The sequence below is a fragment of the Eulemur rufifrons genome, chromosome 1 (assembly GCF_041146395.1).
Source record: "Eulemur rufifrons isolate Redbay chromosome 1, OSU_ERuf_1, whole genome shotgun sequence".
NCBI classification, from domain to species: Eukaryota; Metazoa; Chordata; class Mammalia; order Primates; family Lemuridae; genus Eulemur; species Eulemur rufifrons.
In genome coordinates this window covers 55,721,764-55,740,605 of record NC_090983.1, presented here as the reverse complement: position 1 = coordinate 55,740,605, position 18,842 = coordinate 55,721,764, and the positions used below count along the sequence as shown (strand labels likewise).

Here is an 18,842-nt window from a genome sequence, read left to right as displayed (position 1 = left end):
GCTCCCAGCCTGGGTGCTGTCCAGTAGATTTTTTGAGTCTCTTGCCCTTTTTCCTGTAATTTTACTTCTTTTATCAAGAAATGTCTTTACTGACCGGGTGCAGTGGCTCACGCCTGTAATCCCAGCACTTTGGAAGGCTGAGACAGGAGGATTATCTGAGGCCAGGTGTTCAAGACCAGCCTGAGCAAAATAGTGAGACCTCGTTTCTACAAAAAATTAAAGAGAGAGAGAGAGAGAGAGAGAGAGAGAGAGAAATGTCATTACTGTCTCTGAACTCTCATGAAACTGCGTTTCCAATATTGGAATATGATCAACCCCCTCTGTCTCTACTGCCCAGGTCTCCATCGTTTTAGAAGCTGCATAAGGGGAGTCAATAAAACAGTCAATTCTAAAGGCAATTGCAGGGGAAAATATGGATTCATAGAATCTCAGAATCCAAAGGAATCGTACATATAAGGAAAGCTAATGATTCCCTTGGCAACATTTATCCTCCAAGATTGACCTCACACACAAAAATCACCCTGTGGGAAGCTGGAAGTGTGGGCATCATAACCAGAGTGTCTTGAAATTCATTTTCCTTGGGGAGCTCCTCCACTAGTTTCTGCAGCCCCCACAGCAGTGGTCTCAGGAGGTGCTTTGCCAGACTCTCCCCAACAGCTCAAAGGTAGACCCACCGCCACCCTCTCCCACTGACTCCCCACAGGGCCACAGAAGCCAGACTAGAACATTAAACAAGACTTCACTAAAACCTCAGAAATAATCAGTGGAATAGACACAGGGCATCATGTACAGCCACACAACCTGCTCTTGAGCTGTGGCTGACAACCGCAGTTGGGGCCCTCTCTCCTCACTGGCTAACCTCCCAGCCTACTCTACCAAGCGGAGCCTATAAGCCAAAGTCACCTCCAGACATTTCAGAGTCCAGGATCTGAAGGATGATGTCAAGAGAAAGGCAAGGGTCCCTTTTCCCACCTTCTTAAGCCCCACCTTCCAGTTCTAGTTTCCTGTCTGAGGACAACAAGGGACCACCCTCTTTGTGGGGACCTAAGCCTCCATCCACAGAGGCCTTACCCTCTGCCATCAACAGATCAAGCCACATCATAACACCAAACCAGAGGTACAGGGACATACCCGGTCCCAGGGGAGCATGACAGAAGTCCCCCCATCACACTCTTCACAGGTGCCCATGTAGCCCACAAATGGGCAGCCGCAGTGGCAGGCTGCTCACAGCTCCATTCCATGCATAAGTAGCCTCTCAGAACGTCTGTGAACCCCCGGAAAATGTATGTAAAATTTCCAATGTATGTGCATACGTGCGTTTTTCTGGGGATATGGTATATCAGATTCTCAGTATATATATTAATATATATCCTGGAATGAAATTAGGCACATAAAGATATTGGGGCTAATATTAGGGATCTCTGGGCCAAAGAAATCCAGATATGAGTCAGGTAATGACCACATGTTGGCTTTCCCCCCCTCAGATCTGCTGCCGGCTAAGAACGGGGAGGAGCAAACTGTGCAGTTCCTCCTGGAGGTGGTGGACATCCTCCTCAACTATGTCCGCAAGACGTTCGACCGCTCCACCAAGGTGCTGGACTTCCACCACCCACACCAGCTGCTGGAGGGCATGGAGGGCTTCAACCTGGAGCTCTCTGACCACCCTGAGTCCCTGGAGCAGATCCTGGTTGACTGCAGGGACACCCTGAAGTACGGGGTTCGCACAGGTAAGGGTGAGAACCAGGGGGCCATGTAGCGGCCCCGGTGCCTGCCGTCTTACCCTCGCCAGCTGTGAGGATATCAACTCACACTGAAGGAGAAACACAAGCCTGGTGCAGGAAGGCATCCAAGCGCTCAGTGACCACAGGAACAAGCTTGGGCAGTAACAGTTGCCAGAAGGCCCCAACCCCGGCTAGAGGTCATTGTCATTTATTGCTGTAAAAGTAGATCAAAAAGACACCAATGGTGCTAGGTCAGTTCTGTATCAAGAGTTTTCGTTCTTGGTTTTATGTTATTCACAACCTAAAGAGAGCAGAGTGACCCATCTTCTATTTCCTTTCTCACCTCCATTTTTACACCACTTTCTTTCTGATAAATCCAACCCTTGCCTGTCCCTATCCTGGGGAGAATTGGGCCCATTCCCCTCCCTTTCTGTAATAGTTTCCTAGGACTGCCATTACAAATTACCACAGACTGGGTGGCTTGAAATAATAGAAATTTATTCTCTCACAGTTCTGGAGGCCAGAAGTTTAAAATCAAGGTGTCGCCAGGGCTGTGCTCTCTCTGAAGGCTCTTGGAGAGGATCCATCTGTCTTAGTCTGTTTGTGTTGCCATAAGGGAATACCTGAGGCTGGTATTTTTCTTTACAAAGAAAAGAGGTGTGTTCAGCACGCAGTTCTGCAGGCTATACAAGAAGCATGGTATCTGCATCTGCTTCAGTGAGGGCCTCAGGAAGCCTCCACTCATGCAGGAGGGTGAAGGGGAGCAGACAGCACATGGTAAAAGAGGGAGCAAGAGAGAGGAGGCGGTGCCACACTCTTTTTAACAACCAGGTCTCTCAGCAACTAAGAGTGAGCTCCCTGCAGAATAGCACCAAGCCATTCATGAGGGATCCACCCCCATGACTTAAACACTTCCCACCAGGCCCCACCTCCAACACTGGGGACCATTTTTCAACATGAGACTTGGCAGCACCAAACAAACCACGTCCAAACCATGGCACCATCCAGTCTCTGGTGGTTGTGGGCAATCCCTGGTGTTTGTTAGCATGTAGATGCGTCACTCCAATCTTTGCCTTCACCTTCACATGGCATCCTGCCTTTGTGTGAGTGTCCAAATTTCCCTCTCCTCGTAAGAACATCAGTCTTTGGATAAGAGCCCACTCTAATCAAGCATGACCTCATCTTAACTTGATTACATCTTCGAAGACTCTATTTCCAAATAAGGTCACATTCACAGGAACCAGGGATGAAGACTCGAATGTATCTTTTTGAGGGACACAATTTGACTCACAACACCTTCTATTGACTAGGCCAAAAAGTCACACACGCACCCCCGCCCCCACACCCTTCACATTCTACTCCAGCTTCTAGAGTTTATAGACTCTGAGTCACCGAATCCTATTCCACCTGGGAGTCCTTCAGGATGCCCTCTTGCCTCCTTTTCATGTTACAAGAGCTCTCTCTAATTAGCAATCTTGGACAAAGTGGTTACTTTCCAATTGCCTCAAGTTCAAGGACTTTTTGGACCTCTGTCTGAACTGTTTCTAAGCCCAGGAGTGAAGCAGTGGTTTCTTCTCCCTATAACTCTCTCCCCACTACAGTCTGGCTTCCCTGAGCTCCCGGGCAGCCAGATCTATAGGAATCGGCAGTCCCTCGCATGCTTGCCACCACAGGGAGAACCCCAAGGCCACAACTGGCAGCCCCTGGTTCTTTTTTCTTCCTTTTCTCTTCTTCTCCTTTATGTTCCCTCTCACTCTTCTTAGTCATTTGAAGGTAGATTTAAGACCAAGAATGGGATGATAGAGCTGAGTAAGACTATTAGATGTCAAAAACAAAGTCATATAATGAAATAATGAGGCTGGCCAAAGAAGGTTTTTAAAATGAGGAAGCCCAAATAGCTTTTAAGGTCTGCCAACACCACTGGAATAAGTGTAGCTTCATTACATAACTGCTGGATAGACAAGGCTCAATTATATGTACAAAGTCTGTGGTGTTTGATTTTTAAAGAAAAGCACTCTCGTCAATTTACATGGAGTTATATCTCTTCTTGGGCTAAGAGCTAACCTATTCCTGATGGAGAATAAGTTATGTTTGGCTGAATTTTTAAAAGATTCAGAATTCCCCATGTATGTTTTAGCTTGACTTGCTTTGGTCCAATATTTTGTTTTTTGTCAGTTTCTTCTATGTACACTTTCTCAGAGAGATGGGGGCCATGTGGCTTTATTATTAAAGCCCCGATGATATTGTTCCTCAAAGAAAAATACATGATTTTTTTCCTAATAGGATATCATATTGTCTGTAAACCTAAAGCATCTCATGATCAGAGAGAGCATGGATTTTCATTAGTCCAGTGTATGAATCCACTTAGGTATTTAGCCAGCAAACATCCATTTCTGTTCTTTAGAGCCACTTCTGGGAGCAGACATTTACCTGCATTTACAGAGCTCACAATCTTCCAAGCACTATGAAGCCTTCTCCTACACCTTAGGTATCGGCCCTGGTGAAAGTGAGCTGTTGCTGCCATGTCACAGCACCGCTCCTGGTGGCTGCTCTGTAATTTAGATGTAGATGCAGCAGCAATAGAATAAACAAGTAGCTACACACAGTGAAAGATTTTTTTAAAAAAAGGATATTAATGCATTAATGCTCAGCCAAAATAATGAATTGGGTTTTAACAGTGAAAACATACTGATCTGGATATAGTCTATGAAGGGATGATGATGGCATTTGGAAATTGCTCTACAGATTAACAAAATAACTTTAAAATTTTTTATTTTAATAGATTTAGGGGGTACAAATGGTTTTTTGTTACATGGATGAATTATATAGTGGAGAAGTCTAGACTTTTAGTGTACCCATGAATATTGTACACTGTACCCGATAGGTACAAAAGCCTTCTTTAAAAAAGAAACCAGCATATATAGATTCTCCATGAATTTACACAGATACTAGTTAGCCCTCAGTCACAGAAGCTACTTCGGTGATTTGTAGATATGCTGGACTCTCTTAACTGTTCTTGTTTAAAACCTTTTTGTTATGGAAAATTTTAAATATACTAAAGTAGAATCATATAATGAACCCTATATACCTAACACCCAGCTCTAACTAATATCAACTCCTGACAAGTTGTTTCATCTGTACCTCCATCCACTTCCCCCTCTTCTGTTTTATGTAAAAGCAAATCTCCAACATAATATTATTGCATTCATAAATATTCTTCATCCTCAAGAACTCCTTTTTTTAAAAAAAAAAAATCAGTGTCATTGTTATACCTGAAAAAACTCTACCAAATCTACAGTTCCTTATATCATGAAATATTCAGTTTTCAAATTTCTAATTGCCTCATGAATGGTATAAATGTTTTGTTTAATTTTGTAATAACTCATTTGAATCAAGATCCAAATAGGTCCCTCCCATTGCAGTTGGTTGCTATGTCTCCTAATCAATAGGTTTCCCCTCCATCTCATCTTTTTTTCTCGTAGTTTATTTGTTGAAGTACTTTATTTCTTAAAAAATAACACTCTCACCCTACCTGAATTTAGGCATGTGCTACTCAGTCTGTCATCTGTTATTTTTATTGACTACAGAGAGCTGAAATTGAAATTAAACTAGATTATTTTGTTACTTGGTAGAAATTGTGGTACAGCATAAGATTTGGGGGGGGGGGCATAAGGTTATAACCATAAGCTAAAAATAAGGTTTTGGGGGACTTTGTGACCTTTATATTTTAATGAACAAAGAGAGATTGTTTCACTTCACATCAGTCTGACTTTGTCCATCTTTGTCTCTACCGAGCTGTGTGGTTTTGCTACATTATCAAGTAACACGATTGCATTTATTTATGATTCAGTCCTGTCTTGAAATGTTTACTGTTAAAAGTTTTTAAATGGTAATTGCATATGTATTTTAATGGATTTCAACAACATATGTTTCAGGAAATCGCTTAGATTCTGTTGGCACTGAACAAAGTAGAGTAAAATGGAATAGTTTAAGCTATTGAGAAGTCTCCATGAATGTCTAGAATCTGGCCCCATACTTACTAAGTGTACTGTTGATTTTTTTTTCTAAAAATAAGTATTATTTTGTGAGGACTTTTGAGATGCAGGGATTGGTACCTTATATAAGAAGTCATAGTCCAGATGTTCTGAGTCACATCCAGGGAAGAATAGCCATTCTCAGAGAGGAGAGTTAGAACAGCAACATTCAAACACTAGCTCTCTGACAGTTATTTCAGAGGCAAAGGCAATTTCCACTAGAAACACAGTAGTCAGCATATCTTTCTAACACCAGTTCTCTGTCACATATCCCTAGATAATCTATTGTGTTGACTCCTTCCTGACAGCCAAGCCCAGCCTGCCGCTGTGGAGTTGAGTTTTCTGGTGAACGCTAAGTTGGCAAAAACTTGGCAATACTCCTGAATTTGCTGAGATCAAAGCCTGTTAAAGCATAGTGTGGGTTGCACAGGGCTTTAGAGTTATGCAGTAATAATTATTTCACCAACAACCAGTGAGTGAATGAGGCTGTGTCTGCCCATTTCACAGAGGAGACGCTAGGTCATCTTAGCAATAAATTGTTTAACTGTCACCTGACTATACATGGGCAAAACACATCAATGCTTGTTGTCATATTTGCCACAGAGACACAGAGAGTGGTGAATGTTCTCAGCGTCAGCATCAGAGCTGGTGCTTTCCCAAAACTCAACTTGATCCACAGAGCCGTGAACCCTCTCTGAGGTCTTGAGCCTCTCCCCCATTAGCAAATCTTGATTTGGAGACTAAAATCCTTGATTTGGAGACTAAAGCCGAAGCACTTATGGAAAAAGTCAGGACTACCACAACCTCTATTGTAATTTAAAAAAATAAATGTGACAAAGGGGTTCATCTGGAAGTCAACAAGTAAGATATTAGAAAGCATTATTAGTTTTATTATACTGGATTTTTAAAATTTAAAAGCATGACACTTTAGAAATGCAGAAGTTTGGGGGACATCATTAATGCTAAAGGCCATAGGGTGGGTCAACCTGCCCTTCCTTCTCCAATATCCTTGAGCGGCCCTGTTAGACAGACCACTGGGATGGTGGCCCCATCAATGGGACCCAGTGGGGCAGGCCTTGTGGCCTTGAAGGTAGCTTGAGAAATCTGGATCTGCCTTGATGCTCTCCTGTTACTCACTTCTCTAGGTCATCCTCGATTTTTCAACCAGCTCTCCACTGGATTGGATATCATTGGCTTAGCTGGTGAATGGCTGACATCAACTGCCAATACGAATATGTAAGTTCTGCATAATGTTTTCATACAAGCAACCTTAATGTATGGCTATGGCTTGTTGCTTTAAAAGTCCAGTGCCAATGGTTCTGTTTTATTAAAGTTGCCCTGGTCGTCTTTCGTCTTAAAATCTTTTTGGTTTATCACATTTCCGGTGTACTGGTAGGAACTATTTTTGAATTGAATAATACAGCTTAATAAGAGCATGGTCATGAGAACTAATAACTCTAGCTTTCAAAATTTAGTGTGAAATTTCATGTTAAAAGACTCTGTTTCTCTTAATGGGGTATCTAAAAAGGTCATATTTGGGGGTATGAACTTGGTTTCCTTTTCCCACCCAAGCACATTGGTCCTTATCATATTTCCTCTATAATTAAAGCAGCCATAACACCACACATCAATTTGATCAATCTGTTGCTTAACTAAAAGTTCTAAAACAAAATCCAGCCAGTACTAATACGTTATATATTCTTTTCAAAATAAGCTGCTTGTTTTTCTGAATTTGACCTTTTTCCCCATACTTGTTCGTGTAGACAAAGCTTTTGTTTCTAAGTTCTTGTAAATTTATATGAAACTGACTCTAAGGTCCTGATGGGTACAAGTCCTACCTGGGTAGTCTTCTTGCAGTCACGCCAATGTTTCTTTGACATACATATGCCCTCTTTGGAGACAAGTGGACAGAGGGTGGCCATGGCCTACAGAGTACTGTCTTTGCTCTCAACACTAATGACGATGTTTTACCACCATCTATACATCCAGACAATGGCACCACATTCTTTTAAAATGTTCAAAGGAAAATATTGAAGCAAATTTCTTGTAATAATTTAGCTATATAAGAATTACATAGATGTTAGTCACTGTGGAAATATTCAGAAAATAGCCACCGACTTTTTAAGTTCATGGTAAAGTAGATTCTGAAAAATGAATTTAGGTGAAAGGGTAATACTGTTTAAACTGAGAAATTCCATTTGAAATCAATATAGAATATAAATTACCCAAGTTCAAGGTATTCTATTTTTCTTAAACAAACTACTGCCAGCCACAAAACCTGAAGGGCATTTTAAAATTATATATTGATTCATGTGTGTTCTAAAGCTGTTCAATGCTGTGACTCAAAATACCTAACTATGTTCAGAAAAGTTTCTATTAATTAAGGATTCCTGCTTTGTTTGCTAATTTAAAACAACAGTGACAAATTTTAAAAACAGATGTGACAAGTGAAGCCTTTGGTGCTAAAAGGCATAAAAGATTAAATTGATTGAAAAACTAAAATGGTTTTCATGCTCCCTGCTCGAAAGTCATGGTTAACTTCACGGAGTGTCCGTGTTGGATCAAGAAAAGTCCAAAGGACTGAGAGGAATTGAGGTCACAGATGACAATTGCTAGGAAGGTCTCCTCAAACAAAAAGCTCCACTTTGTAATCCTTACTGTATTATGTTATGATTTGTGAGATAAAAATACATCAGCCAGTACAGATACAGACATCATAATATGCTAATGACAACTTGAAAAAAGACAGCAGTGCTTAATTGTAGCATCTGACACTAAGAAACAATTTAAATTAGAAAGTACAGTTGTATTTACCTCAACTACTTGGAAAATAAATGAGAAAAACAGAGTAAAAGGTACATATTCATTAAGGTCTAAGTACCCATATTATTAAATAAAATAAGCACTGAATTCAGCCAGCATCTTAAAGTGTGTTCTGCAGCTGCTATTTCCTAATATATAGCCATTCTCACGGTAAATAAAGGAACTCGGCCGGGCGCGGTGGCTCACGCCTGTAATCCTAGCACTCTGGGAGGCCGAGGCGGGTGGATCGCTCGAGGTCAGGAGTTCAAGACCAGCCTGAGCAAGAGTGAGACCCCGTCTCTACTAAAAATAGAAAGAAATTATATGGACAACTAAAATATATATATACAAAAAATTAGCCGGGCATGGTGGCGCATGCCTGTAGTCCCAGCTACTCGGGAGGCTGAGGCAGTAGGATCGCTTGAGCCCAGGAGTTTGAGGTTGCTGTGAGCTAGACTGACGCCACGGCACTCACTCTAGCCCGGGCAACAGAGTGAGACTCTGTCTCAAAAAAAAAAAAAAAAAAAAAAAAGGAACTCACTCCTTTGAACATTTATGGCCAGATAGTCTCCCAAAAGGCTTCCCTTCAACCAGAAAGATCCCACAGATTCTCCTTTTTTGTGTGTGTTCATAAAATCAAGGTCCCTTACTCTTCTCTTAGCTCAGCTACAAAACACTAAAATATGTCCCAGCCATCCGAGGTCAAGGCCAATCCAACTAAATGACACATAGTAATTGCAGCTCTACTGAGCAGTAGATATTTATAAAATATGATCCGATTCCAACAGATCAATAGAGAAGGTTATTTAAAATAGTGAAATAGTTTCTGTCAGTTCTAGAGACAGGGAATTGTCTGAAGCAGTAATAACTATCATCTAGAAATGGTTCTAAGCCAGTTCGCCTGGAAGATCATGGAATGTGGCAGTACTGTCAGGAGCTTAGGCAGAATTTGCTTCCTTGTGACAATTCCTCCTCCAACTAGGAACAGTGTGCAAACTAAGTCCGGGAGAGAATGGCAAAGGGATCTTTCTTTGGCAGAACAGGATTTAATTAGTGATATACTCAGGTTTTTGACCTGTACTCTCATTGAGTTTGGATGGCACCTGGTAACAGAGAATAATAACTATATTCTTCAGCATAGTCTTTTAAAAAGAACCATCCAATATCCTAATTCAAATAGCAAAATGTAAGGTGCTTGACTGTTAAAACAGAAAGAACGTCTATATTCATGCCTTTACACCTGCTTGTGCATACGGTTTTGAGATATAATCTTCCAAGCAAGGATCCAATGAAGATCCAAAGAAAACTTCACAAACGTGTAGTTGTCCAAGGCACATCAGCTCTTTCCTTCCAAAACAGGGCCGCCCAGCACAATTGTGCAGGTTGAGCAAGGCCCAAGTGTAAACAACAGCCTACCAGCAATACCTGATGACGATACATAATCTTAACGGCAAGATCTATCAGGACCCTTTGTTGTGAGGTTATGATTTCAAGCATCTAGCACTTTATTGTCACAGAAATTACACAGGAGCAATTTTCTATGGGAGTTGTCCATCATTTTACACCATTAGGCAGGTTGTGAGAAAGGAGCCTGCCATGAGCAGTTCTCATTTGTCACAGAAAAGCAGCTATGATGTAAAGGACTTGGAATTCTGACTCTGAACCTACTAACTGGGAGATCTTAAGACAAATCCCTGAATTTCTCTCAACCTCAGTTTCTTTATCAGGAAAATGGGAGATAATAGTATCTATCCTACAGAGTAATTCCAAGACTAAAAAAGGCTCCAGTCTTAAGTGCCTAGTGTATACAAGGCACAATGCATGCACCTAGGAAAGCAGCTACCCCATAGGTCACTGTCACCATTCGAGACCCTTCCCCTCAGCCTCCAACTCTTGTTTCTGTCTCTCATATCTGGACAGTTGTGGGTTTCACTAAGCTCCCCTCAGATGTGTTACTTGTCACATCTGTGTGTGAGATGTAAGAGGCAGTCTAAGAGGAGTATCAAGATAGAGTCAATATGGAAAATTATTTGTCTTATTACAGAGTTTCCCAGTTGGAGAGTCACCAGGGATCCAGGTTCCTTGTGCCTTTCTAATCCCCATTGCAGCATGTGACTTTCGTCCTTTAAGTTGCATCATGTGCAGGCTGGCTGCTGGAGCTCCAGCCATCACTCCTGTGTTTCAGAATTCAGGAAAGATAGAGGAAGGAGGAAGGAAGAGAGAGAAGAAGGAAGGAAGGGACGGAGGAAGGGAGGGAGGGAGGGAGGGAGGGAGGATGAAAGGTGAACATACTCCTTCCTGCTAAGGAGTCTTCTCAGAAGTCTCATATCACATTCCCAGAGCACCTTTTTAGCCAGAACTTAGTCCCATGGCCACATCTAAAATATAATCTTTGATCTGGGTGAACTGCAACCCTAAATAAAATACTAAAATTTAATAAAGCAAGGGAAAATTGATATGGTTAGCAACCAGCAGACTCTGCCCTAAGAGAACTACAGTTTCTTGACAATCAATTTGCCTTAGTTCTGAGTGAACCCCACTGGGCAGGTGAGTTGAACCTCTATGAAAGGCTGACTCTTCTCTCTACTCAGAATATAGAAATGCTCAGAACTCTCCTTTAGTGTTACCCCATGAATGTCACTGTCTTAGTGCTTCCAATCCCATGTTCTTATGCTTCAACCCAGAGTTTTTGGCAGGTTTAGTTTCTTGTTCTGATTCTGAAATATAATCTTGTACTCTGACTTTAGCATCTGAACAGCTTCTTCTGCATTCATATTTGACCTTTGATCTCTTGACTTCATCTGCTTTCATCTGTCATTTAGGGAAGGGGCACCTAATCTGGGTTCAGGTTGTAAGAGAAGAATTTCCTATAGTTGTGTACTAAATGATGTGCATGTCTTTATTTTTTACCTGGAGGGACTATAGCTTTCCCATGAGTCCAAAGAGGTCTGTGAGAGATCCACTGCTCTGGGATGAACGGCAAGGCCTTCCATAAGGCTGTGGGTGCAGCCTTATAGATTGTAAACATGGCCCAGGATGGGAAGGCAGGGTCAGAAAAAGTGTCAGGAACAAAAAACTCCACATTAGCTCATTTGTCAGACCTGGCTGTGGATCAACAAACATGGGCTGATACACTAGCTTTCAGAAGAGGATGTCAGGACTAAGCCCATGAGTCAGGATAAACTTGGTGTTAGCTGTGGGATAATCGGTCCTTCAGACCCAGGCAGGGACTATCAAACAGGATGCAGCTAAGGCCAAGAACCAGATGCTAGATTCATCCTAGTAAGCTTCCTCCTTTAGGTTGAGAATGGTGTCTTATGTTAATAACATCTTAGTCTCCTCAGTACATAGGATGTCACCTGGCAGAGAATAGTCACTCAGTAAGTAATTGTTGAATAGAACTGAAAGTAAGTTTCAGGAATCATGTACCTGGCATAGATAAGGAACCTGAAATATTAACAGATGATATCAGATAGTCTCATGATCAAAGTCTCTGGATGCTTCCTTGTAAACCTGAGAGTAATGGCTGCTCCTGGTCCTTAGACAGGGAGGCTAATTCATGCAAACCTGGGGCCTAAATTGATTGAAGTCACTAAGCATGGAGTTGGACCAGCCCTTGGTATTCAGCCCCATCCCTTCTCCCTTGCCCATGTGGTTCCTGCCTGGCCATCTAACACTGACTTGGCTATACCACAGCTTTCATCCAATCCTTGATACGGTCTTGATATTATGGTATAGGGTTCCATTTGTTCCTTGCCTTACCCCAGAGAGCTTTCTAATTTGCTATTGTGCCACCAGTACCTCTTCACCATGCAAACATTTTTGCCATTTCAACATTTCCAAAAAGCAGTGGAATCACTCATAACACATTTGCTCAAGAATGGGATTCCAGAGCTAACCTCTGGATGGAGTCTCAAGAATGATTAGAAGCCCTTCATGAGTTCACCTCTTGGTACACTCAGCAGCACAGGCTAAACTGGGAATCCTTCTTTTCTTCTTCCTTTATCAGGCCATCAGACATGAGGGAGTGTTGGTTGCTACGGTGATGGGGCTCAGAGCAGAACCAAAGCATGATTGTGACCTCCAGAGGTGATGGTAACTGCACACATGGTTTCCAAGGGTCTTCCTCCTAACTTTCCAGGGGCCTCCCAAGGAAAATGGACATGTTCTTTTTGGAAACAAAATGCTTCTACCAACAGATGTATCCTGAGGTTCCTCCTGGATCTTTTTGTCCTCTTCTATCACCATGTGATTAATGTGATTGCTCTTTTCCTCCATGATTAAAGCTTAGTAGCTTCACCTGTGTCTCATGTACAACAATAGTTACCCCTCCTTACAAGTAGCTTTTCTAAATGACTAAGCAAGCAAGCATTAGTCATCAACACTGGCATTCAGCTCAAACACCATAACCAGTGACAAAACCTCCCCGTATCACGTGGCTGAGTCAATCTAGGCATCTCTTTTTGGGAAGGATGGTTTGAAACCAGCCCACAGACTCTAATGCTTAAGAAGGCCAAGCAAAAACAAGCAAGACAAACAGCCTCAGAGCTTAGTAAATATCTTTTTGTTTTCTGGCTGAATTTTCTGTGAATGACCTTCCTTGATTTCTCCTTAGGCCCTATGTTTGGTACCATGATCTTGTTTCAGTGACTGGTCTACCAGACGATGCCTCTGTTTTGAACTGCTTTGAAAAGAGCATGGCTTGCTACTTTTAAATCAGTTTGTTAGAAGACCAGTGTAACCTTCTGGGAAATCTGATGCCCACAGTTAGCTGTGTATGCCAGTTGACCATCTTCTTGTTACTTATAATTAGTAATTAGAAAATCATCACTTATAATTATTCTTGACAGATATTGACTTCAGAGAATTATAGAAACATAGTTGTCCTCGGGGATTATCAGTAGAAAAACCATGTAGATAATTATATTGAGATCTTTAAAACCTGGGTCAATATTTCCAATTATCTTCACAGTTAGCTTCTGGATATTTACATTGTTTTTAAAAGATAGACTTTGGCTATGGCTTTTATAGATTCTACAAATGTGAAACTGGCAGTCAGTTTTTTTTTTTTTTTTTCAAAAAAGTTGCAACCAATTTTATATAGAACTTAGAATGCTTTTTCTTTAATTAACATTTGCATTATCCTACAATCTTAGAGGTAAAAGAGACTCAGAAAGGTCATTTTCTTTCCTTTTGTTCCCCTGGGTGGGCCATAGCTAAGACATTCCATTCAGATGAGAATCTGATTTGTTGGTGAAGTATCACAGTGCAGGCACTGCCACCACCTCTCTCGGTAACCCACGCTGGTTTCTGACATTTTATGACTGGTGACTTAATGCATTTCCAGGAAATGAATCATTTTATGATAGTTGTTTTGAACATCTTTTTAGAGCCCAAGTACAAATACTAAACCAATCATCTGTGTTCCCAAGATAAGTGGTTTGACTTCTTTATATTCTTTCATCCTTTTTCTCATCACCCTTCCAGGTTTACATATGAAATTGCACCAGTGTTTGTCCTCATGGAGCAAATAACACTTAAGAAGATGAGAGAGATAGTTGGATGGTCAAGTAAAGATGGTGATGGGATATTTTCTCCTGGTAGGTTTCTCTTCTCTTCCACCGGCTCTTTTCAAGGTGTGCAGTATGGACCCTTGGGATTCTTGGGAACACTAAATACGAAGTGACTTTGTGGAAGAATGATGCCCTTAAAAAAAATTTTTTTTGATACTCTGACTTCCTACCTTTGTCAGGATAAATGCCAGCAAGAACGCTACATTCTATGTGAACTAACAAAGGCTGTGCCTAACAGTATACAAACTGACAAAGGCTGCACTTAGATCTTGCTAAACAGCTCCATTCTGCCGACAGCTGTTTGATTGTGCTGGGGATCAGTGAATCAAGAGTATCAATTGACTGATTGACGTCAGCCAAAATAACCTATCTACTTTGAATCTCTAGTTCAAAGTAGATACAATAAGAATCTTTTTTTTTTTTTTTTTTTTTTTTTTTTGAGACAGAGTCTCACTTTGTTGCCCAGGCTAGAGTGAGTGCCGTGGCGTCAGCTCACAGCAACCTCAAACTCCTGATCTCAAGGGATCCTCCTGTCTCAGCCTCCCGAGTAGTTGGGACTACAGGCATGCACCACCATGCCCGGCTAATTTTTTCTATATATATTTTTAGCTGTCCATATAATTTCTTTCTATTTTTTTTTAGTAGAGATGGGGTCTCGCTCTTGCTCAGGCTGGTCTCGAACTCCTGAGCTCAAACGATCCGCCCACCTCGGCCTCCCAGAGTGCTAGGATTACAGGCGTGAGCCACCGCGCCCGGCCTAATAAGAATCTTTAAAATAAGGACATTCAGCCAGAGGTCTGAAAATAAATAAATAAATAAATAAATAAGCAAACAAGGACAGGTATTCTTGGATGTAGGGAACAGTTATAGATAGTGTCAGAGACAGTGTGATTGTGTACAATGGCAAAAGAACAAATAAGAATTGTAATTGCTAGGCCAGGTGTGGTGGTTCCCAGGAGGCTGAGACAGGAAGATTGCTTGAGCTCAGGAATTCAAAACCACCCTGAGCAAGAGCTCAATGAGACCCTGTCTCTACTAAAAATAGAAAAATTAGCTGGGCATGGTGGCGTGCCTGTAGTCCCAGCTGCTCTGGAGGCTGAGGCAGGAGGATCACTTGAGACCAGGAGTTTGAGGTTGCAGTGAGCCATGATGACACCACTGCACTCTACCCAAGACAACAGAGCAAGACTCTGTCTCAAAAAACAAAAAGAATTGCAATTGTCCAAGCAATTCAAGCAGACCACAAATTTGCCTTATTTAACTGTCAGGTAATTAAGTAAAAGTGACCAGTGTGCATTGGCCAAACATACATAAATAGTTACTTCAGTTCTCCTTTTGTCTTTATTTAGGTAAACATGAATTTGTTTTTATTTTAATAAACTTAGAGCTCTCCTAAATGACTCAATAACTGAGCTGGGCTATTCTTTGAAAAGAGTACCCAGGCGGGTAACCAAGCAATGTCTTTGTTTCCTTCTGTGGGCTCCATTACTCTCTCTTTCTCTGTCTTTCCGAACTCTGGGAACAGATTCATATTTGTTCAGTAAATAGATTGAGCAGAAAATAGAAGCAGGAAGGTTGTAACTCACCTATCCCTTTGCAACCACTGCTGCTGCTACCTCTTATATTTCTGTCTAAGCTTCAGGAGGGAAGGGCACTGGAGTATGTGAATCATCTCCAGCCAAATTGCCTAGATAGCTTCAGTAATGAGTGTGACTACTTGTATTCCCAGGGCAGAGGGTCCAGAGAGAAGCCCCAGCAACAGGGAAGCTGGCAAAACCTACCAGGATATTCTCCTTCCCTTTCCTGGCCTCCCTAGTCTCTTGAAACACCAGCTCAGCCTTGTTAGAAATGATAAGAGCCCTTACACCTTCTACTGTGTCTGCTTGCCTATAGGGGGAGCCATATCCAACATGTACAGCATCATGGCTGCTCGCTACAAGTACTTCCCCGAAGTTAAGACAAAGGGAATGGCGGCTGTGCCCAAGCTAGTCCTCTTCACCTCAGAACATGTGAGTTGGGGGCTCTTGTTCTTGGATTGTGGTGTTTCCCAAGGACTCTCTAACGTCTAATCTGAAGCCTCTGTTTGTTGCAGAGTCACTATTCCATAAAGAAAGCTGGGGCTGCCCTTGGCTTTGGAACCGACAATGTGATTTTGATAAAGTGCAATGAAAGGTAGGCAGGAGAGAGTGAATATTAGGTTCTTGATGTATTAAATGTGTTCATCTGTTAAATTTGTTTTATTGTGCTTAAGGACTGGCTTAGTACAGTGTGCCAAGCCGCTAATGGTCTGTTGAAAGTATCCGATTAAATTACTTTTTGCTGCTGCTAAAGTTTTTTTCATGTGCAATCTCGTTGATTCTTCATTTTAATTCTCTCCTTTTACAATAACTATAGGGGGAAGATAATTCCAGCTGATTTTGAGGCAAAAATTCTTGAAGCCAAGCAAAAGGTATGTCCTCTAATCTATGGTACATCTAAACTCCAGTGAATACGATTTTTTAAAAATACCTTCCTTCTGCCCTAGACAATAAAAGTCTTTAATAAGAGATAATTTAATGTGTTTATAAAACTCTGTTCCCAGATATTTGCTTACTTCCAACTTGCAAAATGATTTAGTTTTAAAGCTATATCTACACAATATCAATTTTTTTAAAAGATGAAAAATTCATTTCATTAAACTACTTGTCCTGTCTTCATTGTGCCAAGTGCTTAATTTGACATTCTTCAATAAATCAACTACCTGAGCATTGTGAAGATATAGCCTAATTGAACTTTTCACTTGCTGCTTGTTAGGTTTTATCTCATTTTAACAAATACCATTTTAGCTCAAGATTCTGTTTAGCAAAGTGCATCCGTGCCCTGGAAGATGGCCCACGGTACTTGGCAAATCCAGCCTCAACAAACTCATAAACCAAAAAAATCTCATAGAACAGATATATCCACAAGTCACTGCCAGATAACAGTCGGCCATTTACCAGCACATTGTTGTTTTGGTTACATTCTTGTACCTTCTTCTCTAATAGTAGTTTATTGGAGTCTCAGCAGATGAGGAGGCTATAAATGTTTCGAGGACTGAGCAAGGAACAGAGGTGAAGCTGAGCTTCAAAAAAGCCTAAGACTCATAGATTTTCCCAAACCCATCTTAGCTTTATTACCCCACTCCCTCATTTATTTCCTGTTCATGTCAAAATTTCACTATGTCCACAGTTAATTAGTGTTTCAGCTTTCACAGTGTATAGAATTGTTTCAAATAACTAAGCAATGCTTTAGTATAATCATTTTATCAATACACTTAACACAGCACCTAAAAGAACAATGTCCAGATGATATTTGGAACTATCTGCTCATCACTCCAAATACTCAATATTACTTTCTTGCTTTATTTTTTGCCATAGAACTTACCCTATCAAACATACTGTATATTTTGCTTATTTAATTTAGTTTATTGTCTATCTCCCCCCTCCCCCCCCACACACACACTAGACTGTAAACTCCACAGTGACGGAATTATTCTTCTATCGTGCTCACTGCTGTATCCCAGCATCGACAACAGGCCTGGTGCGTAAAAGTCACTCAAAAAATAGTTATTGAATAAATGAATGAATAAGTGAATGAAACAATAAAAAATACTACCAGACATAGTATTTGACACCACACCAGCTCAGCCGATCACTGTTAGGAACAAATGCTACTGCAATTCTTCTACTTCATGTGGAAACAAGCAAATGAGAAAAGTTAAAGAGACTAATCAGCCTCTCTCTCTTACCTTGTAGGGCTACGTTCCCTTTTATGTCAATGCAACTGCTGGCACAACTGTTTATGGAGCTTTTGATCCGATACAGGAGATGGCAGATATATGTGAGAAATATAACCTTTGGCTGCATGTCGACGTAAGTGCTATAACTCACAGAGCAGCCCAGTCCATGGGGGAGCAGAGGGGGGTGGAAGCAGTTCCACTTTCTGATTTGCCTCAAGCTCCTCCCCACGCCCCAGCCAGCCCTTTCTCCACACCACATTAGCTCCAGCTCTTCTCAGGGCCCCAGCCAGCCGTTCACAACTGGTACATACCACAGGCCTGGGACATGCTCTGGGACTCATCCCGTCCTTGTACTGGCCAATTGCTGTCTTCTGTGGTTCATCCTAGAATATGGTCTCCATCACCTTCCCAGGTAGCTTTGTTTGGACAAATAGCTACAGAGTAAAATATAACTGATTTCAGAGGGAAAAAAATACATAAGATAGAACATATAGAAAGTGGCCATGAATGTGAACCCTCAGCTACCAGCCTTCAGCCCAGCCATCTATGATAATTTTCTTTAAAAAATGCATATCTGCTACATTTAGGAAAAATAAGGCAATATATGGAAAGTATTATCAACTAAGAGATTTAGTCCTGAATTTTCCCAGAAACACAAAAGGTGCATTTTCACATGTGTGACTGAGAGTATTTTTTTCTTTCTGTCTGTCTATTCCTTTATGGATTTAACTTCTCACAGCTGAGCAATGGGGTAATCTGCCCTGCTATTGAACAAATGACTAACAAAGGCTGTTGTGTCACATGGCATCCCAAGCTATTCAGTAAACATGCGTCATGGTACCCAGAGAAATGTCGTGCTGTTGCGGAAACTGCCGTGAGACCTCCAAACCAGGCAGGAGCTGCTGCTGTCTGAGTTTTTCGGGAGTGGTTAGAAATTCTACTCCAGGAAGAATCA

The 18,842-nt window shown here is 41.4% G+C and overlaps 1 protein-coding gene across 2 annotated transcripts in view; it reads left to right on the top strand.

Annotated features, from left to right (window-relative positions):
* GAD1 (glutamate decarboxylase 1) overlaps positions 1 to 18,842 on the top strand; it is a 41,245-nt gene that overhangs the window by 11,411 nt on the left and 10,992 nt on the right. The window contains exons 5-11 of one of the 2 annotated variants that reach the window (XM_069471369.1): positions 1,485 to 1,727; positions 6,901 to 6,991; positions 14,045 to 14,157; positions 16,024 to 16,139; positions 16,223 to 16,302; positions 16,525 to 16,579; positions 17,904 to 18,020. In XM_069471369.1, coding sequence (XP_069327470.1) covers positions 1,485 to 1,727; positions 6,901 to 6,991; positions 14,045 to 14,157; positions 16,024 to 16,139; positions 16,223 to 16,302; positions 16,525 to 16,579; positions 17,904 to 18,020 — 815 coding nt within the window. Of the gene's footprint in view, positions 1 to 1,484; positions 1,728 to 6,900; positions 6,992 to 12,566; positions 12,756 to 14,044; positions 14,158 to 16,023; positions 16,140 to 16,222; positions 16,303 to 16,524; positions 16,580 to 17,903; positions 18,021 to 18,842 lie in introns of those variants that run through there. The other variant, XM_069471380.1, reaches the window with a different exon arrangement.